Source organism: Dermochelys coriacea, chromosome 11 (assembly GCF_009764565.3).
Source record: "Dermochelys coriacea isolate rDerCor1 chromosome 11, rDerCor1.pri.v4, whole genome shotgun sequence".
Classification (NCBI taxonomy): Eukaryota; Metazoa; Chordata; order Testudines; family Dermochelyidae; genus Dermochelys; species Dermochelys coriacea.
In genome coordinates, this window is record NC_050078.2 from 11,762,137 (window position 1) to 11,779,878 (window position 17,742).

At 43.3% G+C, this 17,742-nt stretch overlaps 1 protein-coding gene across 4 annotated transcripts in view; it reads right to left on the reverse strand.

The window, feature by feature from the left end:
- MYLK (myosin light chain kinase) overlaps positions 1-17,742 on the reverse strand; it is a 334,343-nt gene that overhangs the window by 184,803 nt on the left and 131,798 nt on the right. For all 4 annotated transcript variants that reach the window (XM_038421966.2, XM_043504946.1, XM_038421969.2 and 1 more), the window contains exons 3-4: positions 10,334-10,541; positions 3,654-3,702 (exon numbers count right to left, since the gene is read on the reverse strand). In XM_038421966.2, coding sequence (XP_038277894.1) covers positions 3,654-3,702; positions 10,334-10,541 — 257 coding nt within the window. The remainder of the gene's footprint in view (positions 1-3,653; positions 3,703-10,333; positions 10,542-17,742) is intronic.

The following is a 17,742-nucleotide window of genomic DNA, read 5'->3' on the forward strand; positions in this document are numbered from 1 at the left end:
AAGATACTATGTCCCATACCCAGCAGTCTGATGTGACCTGTGACCAGGCCAAATGGTAGGCACGAAGATGGTAGAGGAAAGAACAACGTGGATCCGGGGAATTAACTGGGGCGTTGCTCTTGATCACACCTTAAAAATGAGCACTTCTGGCCCTCTGGATGCTTCACTGGGCCGGGCCACGCAGGCGAGTGGGAGGAAGAAGGGTGGCGACGACTAAACCTCATGTCTCTATCCCTTCTCCTCGCAGACCCTTGGCAGCGGGGGCAGTTGGAGCTGCTTCCGTGCAGACTGCAGCATATGCATGCCCAGCGAGCGAAGGGTGGCCTGAGTGTCCTTCAACCTATGCAACCTTGCATCAGTCTGCTCCAAAAAGAGTCCATTCCCTTTGAATGGGAGGTCCTGCATAGAGATCTGCATCTTTTGGAACAGGGTGGCGGTCTGAAGCCAGGAGCTGCGCCTCATGACCACCGCTGATGCGACCACCTTAGCTGCCAAATCCGCCATGTCCCACACCATCTGGGGAGAGCATCTAGCTGCCGTGATGCCCTCCTCCACCAGGGTGCTGAATTCCTAGGCTAAACTCTGAGGGAGGGACTTGTTTAATTTACAGAGGGAGTCCGATAAGTTAAAACTGTACCCGCCCAAGAGGGCCTGATGGTTCGCCACCCAGAATTGCGGTCTGGCTCCTTGAATAAATTTTTCTCCCCAAAAGGTCCAGTTTTTTGGCCTCTTTATTTTTGGGAGTTGAACTGGTGTGTCCCTGCTTGTCCTTTTCATTGGCTGCAGAGACAACCAGTGAGCCCAGAGGTGGGTGGGTATAAAGGTACTTGAACCCTTTGGCTGGGACAAAGTACTTCTTTTCGGCCTTTTTGGAGGTGGGAGAGATGGACGATGGGGTTTGCCAGAGGGCCTTGGCAATTTTCAGGACCTCATCATGCACTGGTAGTGCAACAAATGCCAGGATAGAGGCTGAGAAGACATCCAACAAGGTGTCCACCTGCTTGGCCATCTCCTTCACCTCTAGGCCCAAGTTCTTGGCCACCCATCGAAGCAGGACCTGGTGTTCTTTAAAATCGTCTCGGGGGCTGGCCATCAAGGGCCCTGCAACCACCTCATCCGGGGATGAGGTTGACAACTGTACCGCTAGGGGAGGCTCTGGGGCTTCATCCCTCATGAGGAAGGAGTTTTTTGGGGTGGATGCTGTCTCCTTTATCCCGACCTCTGAGCGTGTCTCATCCACCGAACCCGGTGCCACTGGTGCAAGGAAAGGCGCTCCGACTAGCCACCATGGGTGGTAAGAAGGAACTGAGAGGACATAGGGCCAGCAGCGCCTGATATACCGAGACATGAGTGTGGCACTCAAGGGGGTGCCGCAGACGGCCCTACAGATACCACTAAGGCAAAAATCTCCGATGACCGTGCAAATGGGTTTGTGCACACCTAGAATGGAATTGACATGAGCAAGCACTTGACGAACTAGTCACTTTCACTTGCTTGACTAGTCTATTTTCATCGCTGTAATCTGAGCGAAATCCAAAAAGTAAATAAATAGGATTCATAGCGAAAAGGAAAATTAAAATACTCAGTACTAATAAGCTGGGTTCTGATCACTAACATTGGCAGGGGAAATTACTTTTGTTTGAACTTATGGGGGTCCCATTTTCCCACTCAATCACAGTGGTGTGAATCAAGAATAAGTCAATTAAAGTCAATCAATTTATAAAAGTGTAAAACCCCAGGTAATTGCAAGAAGAATCAGGCTCAGGATTTTGAACCTCAAAACAACCATTTAATTATAAATGTTTGGTAAAGAGCACAGCCCATGAAGTGGAGAGGTTATTCTTTGTGCCAGCCTGAGCCCTGAAGTTATGTCTGGATATATTAGTTCATTATTGCTAGTGGTAGCAGTAATATGGGGCAAATCTTGTTCCAACACACAGTTGTACCGGGGCAGGGGGAGGAGAGAATCACCTTAAATATGGAAGAACACTCTTTTATAGTAGATTTCCCTTCTAAAATCTCAGTTTTTATCAATATCTGCCATGGCTTTAAGGGTAAATAGGCAGGTAATGCAGGTAGGAGTTTAGAATGCTAATGGGAAGGGATGGCAGGGTGGGGTGGCATTGCATTAAGGACACCAGCAGTGACAATAGGGTTGCCAAGCATCCCTGCACTCTGAACCCTCGCTTGCACCACAACCTCCTGTCCCAGCCCAGAGTCCCCTCCTGCACCCCAAACTCCTCATCCTCGGCCCTACTCCAAGCCTGAACCCCCAGCTGGAGTCCTCACTTCCCCCACACCCCAGCACCCTTTCCCAGACTGGAGCCCTCTCACACACCCTGCACCCCTCATTTATGGCCCCAGCTGGAGCCCACATCCCATCCCAGAGCCCACATCACATCCCATCCCAGAGCCTATACCCCCCCCGTACCCCTACCCATTGCCCCAGCCCAGAGCCATCTTCTGCACCCCAAATGCCTCATCCCCGGCCCCACCCCAGAGCCTGCACCCCCAGCAGGAGCCCTCACTCCCCTCCCGTACCCCAATCCCCTGCCCAAGCCCAGTGAAAGTGAGTGCGGGTGGGGGAGAGCGAGCGACAGAGGGAGGGGGGATGGAGCGAGTGGGGTCGGGGCCTTGGAGAAGGGGCAGAGCAGGGGTGTTCGGTTTTGTGCGATTACAAAGTTGGCAACCCTATTTAAAAGCACGCACACCTAATCCTCAAACTATCAAAACCAATTCGTATGTCGTAAGGAGAAGCTCTGTCACCAAAATCCTTCCATCGCCTCCTTGAGAAAAGTGCTCATCAACCAGGTTCTTTGGTTGTGGCCATGGATAATATTACAGAACCACCATTTGGCCCATTAAACTACTTAATCTCAATAATCCCAACTCAAGACAGTTTCATGAGTGCCAACTGCAAAAGGGCTAATGAGATGTATCTTTCCAGCCCTCCTAAAATAAATGGGAAAGAGTTCACATCCATGGTGAACCCAGAGTAAGCTGTCCTTGTCTACACATCGGTTCCTATGAGTGTATTCTCCCGACTGGCATGGGACAGGATTAGCTGAAGCAGGTTACTGCCATCCCTTCTCAACAGACAAACATCAATCGTCTGCATATATTATTCTCCTGGATTTACAGACAGAACAGCTCTCACTGCAGCACATTGATTTGGACTTATTCTGGTTACTTGTTTACATGCATTACGTGGGGACTCATCGCCACAGAATCTGAGCATTTCACAATCATTAATGAGGTCAGCCTTCCAGCACCTTTGGGAATTAGACTAGTAATGTTGCCCCCATTTTACAAATAGGAAAACTATGGCACTACAGTGTTTTCCACAAGGCCACACAGGAATAGAACGCAGCTCTCCGTCTTGCGCTTTAACAAGACAACCCCCTCCTACATTATTCAAGCCTCTGATGCTAGAAGAGAATGCTGCCAAGGTCACTATATGCTTTTTTAATCTGGTCAGGCTTTATTAGGGGCTAAGCAGAAATCAAACTCATTTTCATTGGCCCTCAAAATAAAACTGAGCAGTAATGTTAGACAGCAAAGTCACTTGAGGAAAAAAAATTCTCCAGTCTCTCCACAATCTTCACCACCAGACCTTGTGTTTTAAAGATCTCCATGGAGCCTAGAATTCTTACCCAAGGGTTTTGGCACTGGACAGCAGGCTGTATTTCTTCAAGGAGTTTCCTGTGAGTTATAGAAAGACAACAAATTAGATGACTTACCATGGTTATTAGGTACTACAGATACCAAAATCTGTGTAAGTACTGTATTTCTTTTTTCTGCTTTCAAACAAGGATCATGAAAATTAGAGGTGGAAGATACGTATTTTATGGGTAAAATAACTTGTACAGTACAAGTTATTTTACCCATAATCTAACCAATGCAGGAGTATGCCCTTCAGTATAGGACTGTGTTTGGTTCAGATCTGTGTTAAATACTTAACTATTAACTAGATTTGGGTTCCAGACAGAACTCCAATATAACCATCTCTGAATTTTAGGAATTTACAAATCCACTATCCACACTTTGTGACTCAGGCCACAAAGACCCCTGTCTACTTATAACTAATATTGACTAATGATTAGAGAACATGACTTTCACCCACACTGTATTCCAGTGGAGAAGGCATAAAACTACATGTCCAACATTCAAAAACCTGGATTCTGTTCTCAGCTCTGACACTGGCTTACTGTGTATTTTTGGGAAAATTACTTAAGAAGCCAATTTTCAAAATTTAGGATTTAACAGCTAAATTCTTGGCTCAGTTTCCCCATCCATAAAATAGGGATAATTTCTTATTCACCTTTGCAAAACCATTTGAGACTACCGGATGAAACACTATTATAAAGTCCAAGTATTATTAATAATCATTTTTCAGAGTGGCAGGATTAGAGAGACATGAACAGGCTATTCTTTTATTCATGTGTTTGTCCATGTCATCTTTTCTTTTTGGTGTGCTTCTTTTCAAGGTAATATAACCCACCCTTCAGTACTGACAAAATATGCACTGTGCACAAAATGCACTGAGTACTTAGCACCATCTGCTGGACAGACTAACAAAATAAACATTACTAGCTTTTTAACACACAAAAATTGTAAGTGAAACAGGGCAGATCAAGGATGACAGTGAGAAATAAACAACTATGACAGCTGTCAACAATGAAAGCTTCTTGAGATTTATAAGTATCTGCCATAGATCTCATTTAAAACGAGTATACCAGGTGGAGTGGTACCAGTCAAAACCTCTGGGCAGAAAAGCTACATAGTGATTTAGTAATGTTTCTTTCAGACAACAACCAGTCCCATATACTTATCTGGAAAGAAATAGCTCTGTATTTTACATCAGTGGCGCATGGAGGATTATTAGAACAGAAACTTCTGTAGTTCCTAAACACTAATGAGCTTAATTCTTGGGTGCTTTACTGCAATGAATTTAAAACAATAACGAATTCAGGACGGAACAGCCAATGTTAGAAAACTGATTTCAAACTCTGCCCCTGTGCAACCTGTTGATTCCAACAAGTTTGCACTCTGAGGATTTCCATAAGAGGTCTTTGACCATGAATAGACAAACATTTTTTTTTTCTCTTCAGGATAGGATGAAGTTGGGTAAAATGTGCCCTGGGAATTCAACAGGAAGCCAACAATCTGAAGGTCTTTGCTATTCACCAAAACCTTGAAATGAGGCACATCGGCCAGCTTGCAAAGAGAGAGTAGCACTGATGTCAATTTCTAAACTTTTCTCTGGCTCTGCGTTACTGGGAGTTTTAAATTTAACAGTGTAAGGCTTTGACTACACTGCCAATGGAAGGACAAAACTTTTGTTGTTCACAGGTGCTTTAAAAAGCCCTCCCCCCTCTGAAAGACAAAAGTTTTGCCATGGCAAGTGGCAGTGTTAATGGCTCGTTGTCAACAGGAGAGCACCTCTGCCAATAATGCAAACCCCGCCCACAGGGGGTGGAAGTATTTTGTTGGCAAAAGTGCCGACAAACAGAGTTCACACTGCCTGACTTCTAGAGACAAGTGTAGAGCCTTAGTTTATCTAATATGCAGATGTGCCTTTCCAAATTCACATTTTGATCTTAGCTGCTTCCCATGTGACACAGACATCAAACTGAACCATATATTGAGCATAGCAGGTAGATCCTCAAGAAATGCAGCCTTTCACTTGTGATGCTACTGTATTATAAAAGCACCAGTAACTGGTGCTATCACTGTAGCAGACAGTCAGTTGCTATTTCCCTCAGAAATCTGTGGTTTCCATGGCTATGGGCCTAATCCTGAGAGGTGGCTTCCATGGAAGTTAAAGATGCCTTAGCAGCCCTCAAGATCAGGCCCTTTGTTACCCAGACATTTTAAGGCATATGAAGCTAAAATGACACCTACCTGTCCAAAGACCCTTGTTTTTGCCCCTCAAAGAAATTAAATTATGAAAGCACTTCAGGAAAGGCAGTGTGGTCTAGTGTTTAGGGCACTGGATGGGGACTCAGGAGACATGGCTTCTGTTCCCGGCAGTGCCTCTGATGTCTGACCTTGGGATAGGTCACTTCACTTTTATGTGCCTTTTTCTCCAGCCACCCTTTGTCTGTCTTGTCCATTTATATTGTAAACTCCTTTGGGCGGGAATGGTCTCTCAGTATGTGTTTGTACAGCGCCTAGCACAATGGGGCCCCACTACTGATTGGCACCTTTAGGCACTACTGTTATACAAATAAATAATAATACAGAGAGATGTCAGCAGAGTTTTTGTGATTTTATGTATTCCCCGCCCTGCCAAGCTGAACTAAAAACAAGTGAACAGCTTTACAAGCTCAAATTTTTTTCAGCAGAACATGGCTATATTCACTGATGGTTTCTGCAGGTAACTGCATTGACTCCATGGAATTGCACCACCTTACATCCATGATAAATTTGGTCCTTAGACATTACAGTGGAGTGTTAGCGGGCTTATTCCTTCACCCACTCACTTCCCTGGTCCTTCTCGAATGAACAGAGAGCAACAATACCCGAAGTCCAAAGGTGCAAACAATTCGATGTTTACTGGGTTGAACTTCCAGCAAGCATGATTCCAGTTTCCTTCCTTAGTGTCCCCCTTCCCAGCTCTGACACCACAGAGCATTACCTATGTCCATGTTCCCTTTCCCAACTTAGCAAAAATGTCCAATTCCCCACCCCATTCCCTGTTCCCATTTCCCTCCTTAGCAAAACATGATTCCAATTCCCCACCCCCACCCCACCCGCACACTTCCTGATTGACTGCAGACTATATAGTAAAACTTGAGTTCTGCTTAGCTATACCTTAACCAATCATTTTACTGAAATTTAACTAACCAATCCTAACATATTGTAACATGATTATTTAACCAATTATATCCCACCACCTTAATTAGATTACACCCAGCAAAATTAATTATACAGCAGACAGAAACAATCACAGAACCAGACAGAGACCATGCAAACAAACAATAGCGAAGTGGGAACTATAATGACAAAACAATACAGAAGTGAGGATTTCACAACTACATCTATAAAGACATAAGGGTTTCCCAGATGTGTCTATTGATAAGTGAGTTCTTACTGAACAGAAAACTGTGAATCTAAACTTCCTTTTACATCCTCTAGGCTCTTCCTTTTCTCTGGAGGTGATAGATCAGATCACCTTTCTAACAGCCCCAGATTGCCTTATTTCAATGTGACTAGTTTGGAATGTAAGGATGTGACAGCTTGCTTCCCAGCTTATAGAGAAGCAGCCCTGTTAGTTTGTATTGGCAAAAAGAAAAGGAGTACTTGTGGCACCTTAGAGACTAACAAATTTATACCTTCAAATCAGCGGCACTGCGAAGGGTACCCACATGGCCCCACAGTATGCCAACATTTTCATGGCTGACTTAGAACAACGCTTCCTCAGCTCTAGTCCCCTAATGCCCCTACTCTACTTGCGCTACATTGATGACATCTTCATCATCTGGACCCATGGAAAAGAAACTCTTGAGGAATTCCACCATGATTTCAACAATTTCCATCCCACCATCAACCTCAGCCTGGACCAGTCCACACAAGAGATCCACTTCCTGGACACTACGGTGCTAATAAGCGATGGTCACATAAACACCACCCTATATCGGAAACCTACTGACCACTATTCCTACCTACATGCCTCTAGCTTTCATCCACATCATACCACACGATCCACTGTCTATAGCCAAGCTCTACGATACAACCGCATTTGCTCCAACCCCTCAGACAGAGGCAAACACCTACAAGATCTCTATCAAGCATTCTTACAACTATAATACTCACCTGCTGAAATGAAGAAACAGATTGACAGAGCCAGAAGAGTACCCAGAAGTCACCTACTACAGGACAGGCGCAACAAAGAAAATAACAGAACGCCACTAGCCATCACCTTCAGCCCCCAACTAAAACCTCTCCAACGCATCATCAAGGATCTACAACCTATCCTGAAGGACGACCCGTCACTCTCACAGATCTTGGGAGACAGGCCAGTCCTTGCTTACAGACAGCCCCCCAACCTGAAGCAAATACTCACCAGCAACCACACACCACACAACAGAACCACTAATCCAGGAACCTATCCTTGCAACAAAGTCCGTTGCCAACTGTGTCCAAATATCTATTCAGGGGACACCATCATAGGGCCTAATCACATCAGCCACACTATCACAGGCTCGTTCACCTGCGCATCTACCAATGTGATATATGCCATCATGTGCCAGCAATGCCCCTCTGCCATGTACATTGGTCAAACTGGACAGTCTCTACGTAAAAGAATAAATGGACACAAATCAGACGTCAAGAATTATAACATTCAAAAACCAGTCGGAGAACACTTCAATCTCTCCGGTCACTCAATCACAGACCTGAGATTGGCTATCCTTCAACAAAAAAGCTTCAAAAACAGACTCCAGCGAGAGACTGCTGAATTGGAATTAATTTGCAAACTGGATACAATTAACTTAGTCGTGAATAGAGACTGGGAGTGGATGAGTCATTACACAAAGTAAAACTATTTCCCCATGTTATTTCTCCTCCCCACCCCATCCCGCACTGTTCCTCAGACGTTCTTGTTAACTGCTGGAAATGGCCCACCTTGCTTGTCACCATGAAAGGTTTTCCTCTTCCCCCGCCTCCTGCTGATGATGGCTCATTTTAAGTGATTCCTCTCCTTACAGTGTGTATGATAAAACCCATTGTTTCATGTTCTCTGTGTGTGTGTGTATATAAATCTCTCCACTGTATTTTCCACCGAATGCATCCGATGAAGTGAGCTGTGGCTCACGAAAGCTTATGCTCAAATAAATTTGTTAGTCTCTAAGGTGCCACAAGTCCTCCTTTTCTTTTTGCGAATGCAGACTAACACGGCTGCTACTCTGAAACCCATTGTTTCATGTTCTCTGTGTATATAAATCATCTCCCCACAATATTTTCCACTGAATGCATCCGATGAAGTGAGCTGTAGCTCACGAAAGCTTATGCTCAAATAAATTTCTTAGTCTCTAAGGTGCCACAAGTCCTCCTGTTCTTTTTTCCCAACTTATGGCTGCCTCTGCTGCTTAGCCAAAGCCTTTAGCCTAAGAACAGGGCCTCAGTCTGTCACAGTAAGAGAAGGCCCTTACACCAGCAGACAGTGATTTTGATTCTTTCTTTTATACCTCTAGAACTAGCTAAGTGATAAGAATACACCTAAATTCTTAGAGTCTAGGCCTTTACAGACAGGCCTGAATATCTATATCCTAACATGGAGCATTGCTGCTTTTTTATTAAGTAACCAACTGGACAGGTATTATAGTCCATTGTGCTCTCCCAAGGCCAGCAGGTGTTTGATATGCTGCAGAGTGAGAATGTGCAGCCACAGGGAAAAAAGAGGTAAGTAAACACTTCACTTTGCCCAACATCAACCACTCTGGTTAATGAGCTAACACCAATGGCAGCCACCACAGAAAAGATTTCTGTGGTAGATTTCCCTAAAGGGACATTCTGCTATCAAACCCCTGCCCATGGAATTACGACGTTCATGAGGTCTTGCTTATAATTTAATTGGTATCAATTCAACATCTTTACAATGACAAGAGGAAATGTATGGATCTGATTCAACTCCCACTGAAGTCACTGGGAGGCTTTCCAGTGAATCCAATGGACACTTGGATTTTAATACTTATCACTAACTTATTTCGTACAGGACACTGATTAAGTGAGTTTTTTCTTGCTCTGGATTTCCATTTAAAAAAAAAAATCTAGAAAAATTTAAAATACAAGGTGCCATCTGTGATAAGTACATGTCAAATTGTCTTGTACATACAATCTCATTAAATGCTACCGTACATCACTGTAATAAAGCCATGCAATGGAATTCAAAGATTCCATTGTTTTAAATTAAAACCTCCCCTTACATTTTCAAAATGTCATACCAGGTTTTAGCAGCAAGACTCCTATTAATTGCACTGGTATTCTTGTGGCTCATTTCCCATTCTGTACTTATACAGCCCCCAAGGTACATGGAAACACTTCTGAAGATTTGGGGCTATGTGACTTGCTCCTAGCTTCAGAAAGGATGCGTGCCTGGTGTGATTAGAACTAAAACGCTCATGGCCCCTAATCCTGTGTTCAGACCACTCTTCTCAATGAGAACGGCTAATAACGAGTGCTCCTTCTGCATCAGTGATCAACATTGTGTATACAGGTTGGATCTTCACCTGTCAGTTTGATAATCTCATCTATCTTGCCCACTTTAGAGGGTGTGTTTTATCATACCCATGATTATATTTAAGGAACAGCATAGAAATAGTCCTCTTACCTTCCACAGTTAGCTCCACAGTCACCTGGCGAACTCCACCATCATTTGCAGCCTCACAAGTGTATTTTCCACCATCTTCCTCTTGCACATTTTTGATCACTAAGCTGAAAATCCCTCGAATGCTGCAGTCCACTACGTAATACTCTCCTTCTGTAATGGGAAGTCCATTTCTGTACCATGTGATCTGAGGTTCTGGATAGCCCCTGACCTAGAAAGATGGGTTGGGAAGAGGAGGGGAAGAAGAAAAACATAAGTGATTTTATCAGTAAGAAATGCAGGATATTGAGCAATACTGTGGAAAGTTCTTGAAGCAGTAACTGTTAAACACATAAAAAACTTTGCAAGCCAAATGGCAGAACCTAATGAAACAGAGAAACTACTGGACAAATCAAAATGTTAAACCTCGGCAATGAAAGTTTTTCATTAGAATGATTTGCCTGCAGCAACATATTAAACTCACCAGTTAGGAATTCTGAGGCCTAGGTTCCAAGTATATAGAAATTCAAAGGCAGAGCAACGACTGTACATTTAAGTATGCAAGGCCTTTAGGCCAAATTTTTCTAATGTGGTTGCCTGGAGTTCAGCTGCTACTGGAAATGGTATTTATGCACCCATATGAAAGGGACTTGATTTTCAAACATGCTGAGCACCTATAGCTCCCATTGACATCAGCGGAAGCTATGGGTACTCAACCCCTCTGTCAACTAACCCACTTTTTTTTAGGTGCCTAAAAAGAGAAATTAAGGATCCACATTTGAAAACAAGCCTTAACTGCCACTCAGATGCTTTGGTGGTGGGCACAGCACAGGACCTTGAAAGATTAGATACTTCTCCCCCAAACTATATTACATGGATTCAGTCTATTGGTGACCGAGCACAGACATGCATATTTGACTACAAAATGACAGTAACCATAAGTTCATTGCAGAAGAAAACCACATCAATTTATTGCAAAGAAAGGAGAGGATGTGGGTAGCTCATCATCTGCTGCAGATATCACTGATAGCTTCACATTTTGAGCCAGATCTTCAGCTAGCATAAATTGTCATAGCATCATCTACTTCAAGTAAACCATTTACATCAGCTGAGGTTGTGGCCTTTTCACTCACAGAAGCGGGGGGGGGGGGGAAATCACAGACATGCCTGATTTCCTCACAAAATTAACTGTTCAGGTAAAGGTTCTTCCCATACTTCATGAGAAGAGTCACCACTTTGGGGATGCCTTGGTATGTGTTAAAGTCACACTAATACAGCCAGCAAAGTAACTCGGCTCCAACATTTTCATCCTCCTTCCCTAATCCCCAACTGATAATTTAGCTCCCATTTCCTTGATCAAACATATTGCCTTTGCCTTAAACTCTTAAAATAACAGAATGGATCAAGAAGAAATGCCTCATGCTGGCCTCCATCTCCTACTAAAAAGGAGGAATGCTACAATCTGCTCTATTTTATGGAAGTTGTGCTTCCTAGCAAGTTGCCAATTTAGCTACCCAGCAAAATTTAGATGCTCTCTCTTTAGTTGCATATAATTTAGTTTATCCAGATTCCTCCAACGTTTCCTTCATGCCTTGATTCAGCTGTCTGTTTCCTTTTCCCATACCACTCACTCTCCTAGTTACAATTTTCAGCAGCACCACCCATACTCATTCCTTTGTTCTCCTCTTTCAAAACCAGCCCTTTCATTTTTAATCCAATCCCACTTCATACCAGCTGGGTTTCTCTTCTACTGGAGCCTAACATTCCGATCTGCAAGACTTTTTTAGAACCACTTTAGAGCACTTACAGTAGTCAGAAGTCCTTCCCTCTTCCATTAACTCCACAGGTCCTAGTTACTTTTGTTAGCGACATGGTAATCCACACTCCGTCGCATTAATTACCCAATATACCATACGTCATTACAGGACATTATATGTTTCCCACTGTAGACAACATAATGAATGTGCTGGAGGAGCTTTCTATTTCCAGTCTAAACATCTAAAGCTTTTCCCAAGCCCATCTTTACTTAAACAACATCAAGGTCCTGTGGTGAAAGTGTAACCCACATACTTCCTGGGTCTGGTGTTCTGTCCCATCCAGTGGCACTGAGACCACTTAGAGAGAGATTAATGAATCTGCTCTACAGCCTTAGCTAAGAGCCATGTGGCTTTTAGCTCATGCATTTAGCTCCAGAGGTCCCAGGTTCGCTCCCGCCTGTTGCCAGAGTCTGTGGATATTACAAAAGCTCTTTGGAATTCTTCAGCAATGGGAGACACTATTATACATAAAAAGAGCCACAGAATCTCTTAACTTCATGTATTTATCCTCACAAACCCCTTTCAGGTAGGGAAGTGCTATTTTCCCCATTTATGGATTTGGAACTGAGGCACAGAGAAGCTAGATGATGTGCCCTGAGACACACAGATGTTTCTGGTGGAACCGGAATTGAACCCACGTCTCTCACAGCCCAGGCTAATACTATAAGCACTGGACCATCCATTCTCTCTACACGTTATGTGGCCATGCATTTCATGGAGCACAAGGTCCAACAACACAGAGACTCTGCATCCACTATACCCATTTATCTTTCATGGTTAAAAAGATCACCAGAGGATCCTCAAGCTACAGGAACGTTGTTTAAAAATAAACAAAAACACACAGAAACAAATCTCTACCATAATTTAAAAACCTAAATAGAAAAGCTCATCAAGAGATGTTCATGTAGCAGAAGAGAAACATCTTCTACACCACTGGTCCCCAAACTGTGGGGCACTCCCCCCTATGGGGGTGCAGAGGAGCCCGGGCTAGCCACCAGGGGGGCAAGGAGGGAGCACAACCGAGCCCCACTCTGCCCCAAACTCCTCCCCAGCTCCAGCTGCAGCTTTGGCTCCCGGCCAGAACCACGGCCACAGCCTTGCTCCCAGCCACGGCCGCTCCGCTCCCAGCTCCAGTCATGGCCCCCTGCTGCAGCTCCCAACTATGGCTCCCAGGGAGGCGAGGACAGATTCCATTATGGAATGGAAGGGGGGCTGCGACATAAAAAGTTTGGGGACCACTGTTCTACCCAATGTTTGACACCTAAAACATCTGGATTCTGTAACTATGGCACTAGGACTAGTGAAAAAATTTCTGTCAAAACTGTTTTTCAATGAAAAAACTGGATTTTCTACAAAACACTTTTCTTAAGAGGTATCTGCTTTCATTGAAAGACCAAATGCACAAGAACTGAACAGTTCTCAGCCAAAACCAAAGGTTTGTCTGAAAAAAATTGATAACACTTAGATTTGGAAATGCCACCAAAGTGGCTCATGGTTATTGTATTTCAGGTGACTTATGCTCCCACTCTCCTCCATGGGCTGGACTTCCTACTTGGATTATATCTCCCATGATGCATCCCAACATCTCTGAGATGAGGCAGTGGTGCATCAGGGAGATTAAGTCAAACCAGGGAGCCTTGTTTATGACAGGGTAATGGGAGAATGTGGCACCCAAACTATAACTACCATGGCATTTCCAAATCTAAAAATTTTTTTGGTTTTGGCCAAAATATTTGGTTTTCGATTTTTCCCCCCAACAATTTTAAATGTTCGGGGGGGGGGTGAAAGAACTTTTCCATCTCATTTGCAGGAATTGGCAGTTGAGAGCTTGGCTACACTAGAGATTTTTGCACCAATGAAGCTATACTCTAGCATAGATGATTCTGCATTGGTGTAAAAGTGGCTTGAGCCATTGCAATATATGCCTGTCAGAACCTTTGAACACTAGTGCAATGTATCTGCTCCAAGGGTTTGTACCAGGCTGCTACACCTGTGTAAAAATCCCAGTGTAGACAGGCCCTAAATTCTCCACTGACTATGAAATTAAAGTGAATGCCCTTTCCCCCAATTTTTAATACATAATAAGATGTGGAATTTAGGAAGACCCTCTTCAAAATGTGTTATGACTGACTTAAGTCTTTAGTCTTCATTGCACCCCTGGGAAGAAGGACTGATCTCCCCTGCGTGGATTAAGAAACTGAGCCATAGAGGGGATGAGGGACATGACCAAAGGTAATTAGGGACAAAGTGTTTATTAGAATTGAGTTTCGGTTCCCAGTCCTGTGTTAGGCCATACACGGTAGGAGATATTAGGTTTCAGGAATTTTAGATGAAACAGGATTTAAAATTATTGTTTTATACACACACATTTAGGACCAAGAAGACCATCGTAAATATTCAGAAAAGTAACTGTTTGAGTGGTATGCAGAAAGGAGGTTCTTTAGTAGCTATTTCATTATTTAGCCAGAATGGGCCAGATTCTAAGCTGGTATAAAACAGCACAGCTCTACTGAAGTTACTCAAGCTATGTCAATTTACACCTGCTGAGAATCCAGTCCATAAATGTAATTCATCTGCCTCACCTCACCCAAGACATATGTCCAACACACACACACACACACACACACACACACACACACACACACACACACTTGCAGAATGTATAGAATCGTAGATGGTAAAGATATAGGAAAAATATCACTCCATTTTTCTATCAGTGCAAAATTGTTCCCTACATTATTTCTTCTAGATTATTGTCCAGTTCAGCTTCAAATGGCCCATGCAATAGGCTTCCATCACTTCTTTTGGGGGCAACAATTACACAATGTAACAGATCTCTAACTGGAAGAATTTTCCTGAGATTTAGGCTATGTCTACATTTATTAGCTTATAGCGGCACAGATGTCAGAGCACTCATGTAGCCATGTTATGCCAAAGGGAGAGAGCTCTCCTGTCGACATAATAAAACCAGCTCAACGAGCATGGCTGTGCAAATGAGCGCTTATGCCGGCAAAACTTACGTTGCTCAGGGTGTGTGTTTCTTTTACACCCCTGAGCAACAAAAGTTTTGCCAACATAAGTGCTAGTGTAGGCATGGCCTTAGTCTACATTTTTGACTTTTTTTATCATAGTATTCCCAACTCTAACTTGGGCCACGTAGATCATTCCTACCCAACGCTTCAGTTATGGATAGGCAGCTACAGATACCTCTTCAGTATCATTTGGCTGAGTTATACACAAATATTTTTTCAATTTCTTCCATGTATGTTTACTTTATACATTATATCTGCATGTTTTTAGACATATGTATGTCTAAGAAGTTGAGAAAATTCCATACCAAAAATTAAAATACAGATTGATCAAAATGCGATTTCCCTTTGATGGGTTAATTCATTCCTCTCACTAGCTCTATTTTTTTGTTCTTTAATATAAGGTTTGAAAATGAAATGAAGAGAGAGGAAATGTTTGCAGCACTGCTCTACTGAAAGGATTTATTTCAGGTTTGGGTTTGGAATGTGTTTCAAACTGAGCCAGACCCACTCTGAAAGACATAGCCTTGCCATAAAAGTGTCAGGGATCCTTAAATGAATCACTGGTTACTGGGTTTTATGCTGATGGACCAATTCCAGAACTGCAGCAGGTTTTATATTCTTCTCCTAACCTTTCCAGAGCTCAGTAAAAACATCTGCCTTGAATAATGCATCCACACCAAGGAGGAATCTATCTGCTTATCTAATGCCCTGCAGCATAGGGCTAACACCTTTATTTACTGCCTTGTCCTTTCTTTGTATGAATATCTCCAATTCTGATGAGTCCCTGACCTTTCACTCCAGCCTCTCCAACAAACATTAAAAAATGCTGACGACAACAAAAATTAGTGAAGATCTTTTGTATGGTACTGTACAGGTTTAGAGTTTTGGGCTGTGCACGTCAACTGCTGAATCTTCCTGAAAAGTCTTGTTAATATAAACATACATGTCAAAGCACCAAGATGAAGATCTGAGAAAGAACTCTATGCCCATGAAACTGTCACAGTTCTGTGTCTAGCTCTGTGGGTGCATAGCCCCTAGGAAAAACAAAACACCACTGAAACTATGCATTCAAGGGACAGGGTCACATAAAATGGCTGCAACCAGGATTCTTGTATGCATCCTGTGATGCTCTGTACCTCGGGGGAACACTCTACCCCCCCCCCCCCAACGTTCATCTTCGTAAAATGATTGTGTGGAACCCATGCAAAGTTTGTCACATTGGGGGTCTTCAGAAGGCTCATGATGCACTGAGCATGGTTGTATAGTGATGTTATAGTAATTATTACAGTAATGTTATTGTAAGGTTATAATTTCATGTATATAGTTATGAAAAAGTATTCTCATGGCTTAAAGCAAGCCCAGACAAAAACTCTCCAAGAACAGAGAGGCAGTTCACACCTCATCAGGGCAGGTATGGGACAAACCCAGCCCAGCCTCACAGGAACAAAGGACGCTGGCCCAGGCAGCAACAAAATAATCTGTTAGACTCTCGAGGGAGTCACCCCTCTTCCTTTGGTCAGTTTGGAACCGTGATGAGGTAATGCTCAACTGACTCTGAAGGAGGGGTGGCAAAGTCAAGGGGGAAGAAAGGACATGATAAAAGGGAGAGACATTTGCCATGCTCTCTCTTTCTCTCTTCCACCTACATCTACAGACACCACACCAAGCGATTGAAGCGCTGATCAAAGGGGAGAGCCTGGCTGAAGAGCAACCAGCCAGCCTGTGGTGAGAAGCATCTACATTTGTAAGGCCATTGCAAGTGTTAAGATCAGCTTAGAATGCATTTTGCTTTTATTTCATTTGACCAAATCTGACTTGTTATGCTTTGACTTATAATCACTTAAAATTTATCTTTGTCGTTAATTAATCTGTTTGTTTATTCTACCTGAAGCAGTGCGTTTGGTTTGGAGCGTGTCTGAGACTCCCCTTGGGATAAGAAGCCTGGTACATATCAATTTCTTTGTTAAATTGATTAATTCATATGAGTTTGCAGCGTCCAGCTGGCATAACTGGACACTCCAAGATGGAGGTTCCTAGGGTTGTGTCTGGGATCGGAGATATTGGCTAGTGTCTTGGATTGTGAAGACCAAACAAAATACAGAATACACACCAAAAAAAAACCACATCAAAATTCACATTCAGGCACATGCTGGACTCTCACCACATGTAACAGCTGCAATAAACCAAGCAGGCCAACCCCACCCCCCAAAACTGGCCTTAAAGAACTGACCCCTGCACAGGAATGTACAGTACTAGCCATTGAAAATTACTTCTGTCCTGCAGAGGATTTCATACAATGCAGCATGAATTCCATTGAATGACACTGAGCTCCTGTAAAAAGACAATCCTTTCCCTGCAGAACTGGAGGAATTTTAAAGGTCCAAGGTTGAAGCAATATATGGTGTTAAGTCGTTCTGTGGTAAATGCACACCACTTTTGTTCCTCACCATTTCTTTTTGCGCATCTAAAGTAGGCGTCAAGCCCATAGTGTATAAACTTCTCAGCTAAAGGAAGAGTCTGGATCGCTCAACCTACGTAAAATAAGAGATGCTTTGTGATTTATCTTTGCAATACTAAGAGGCAT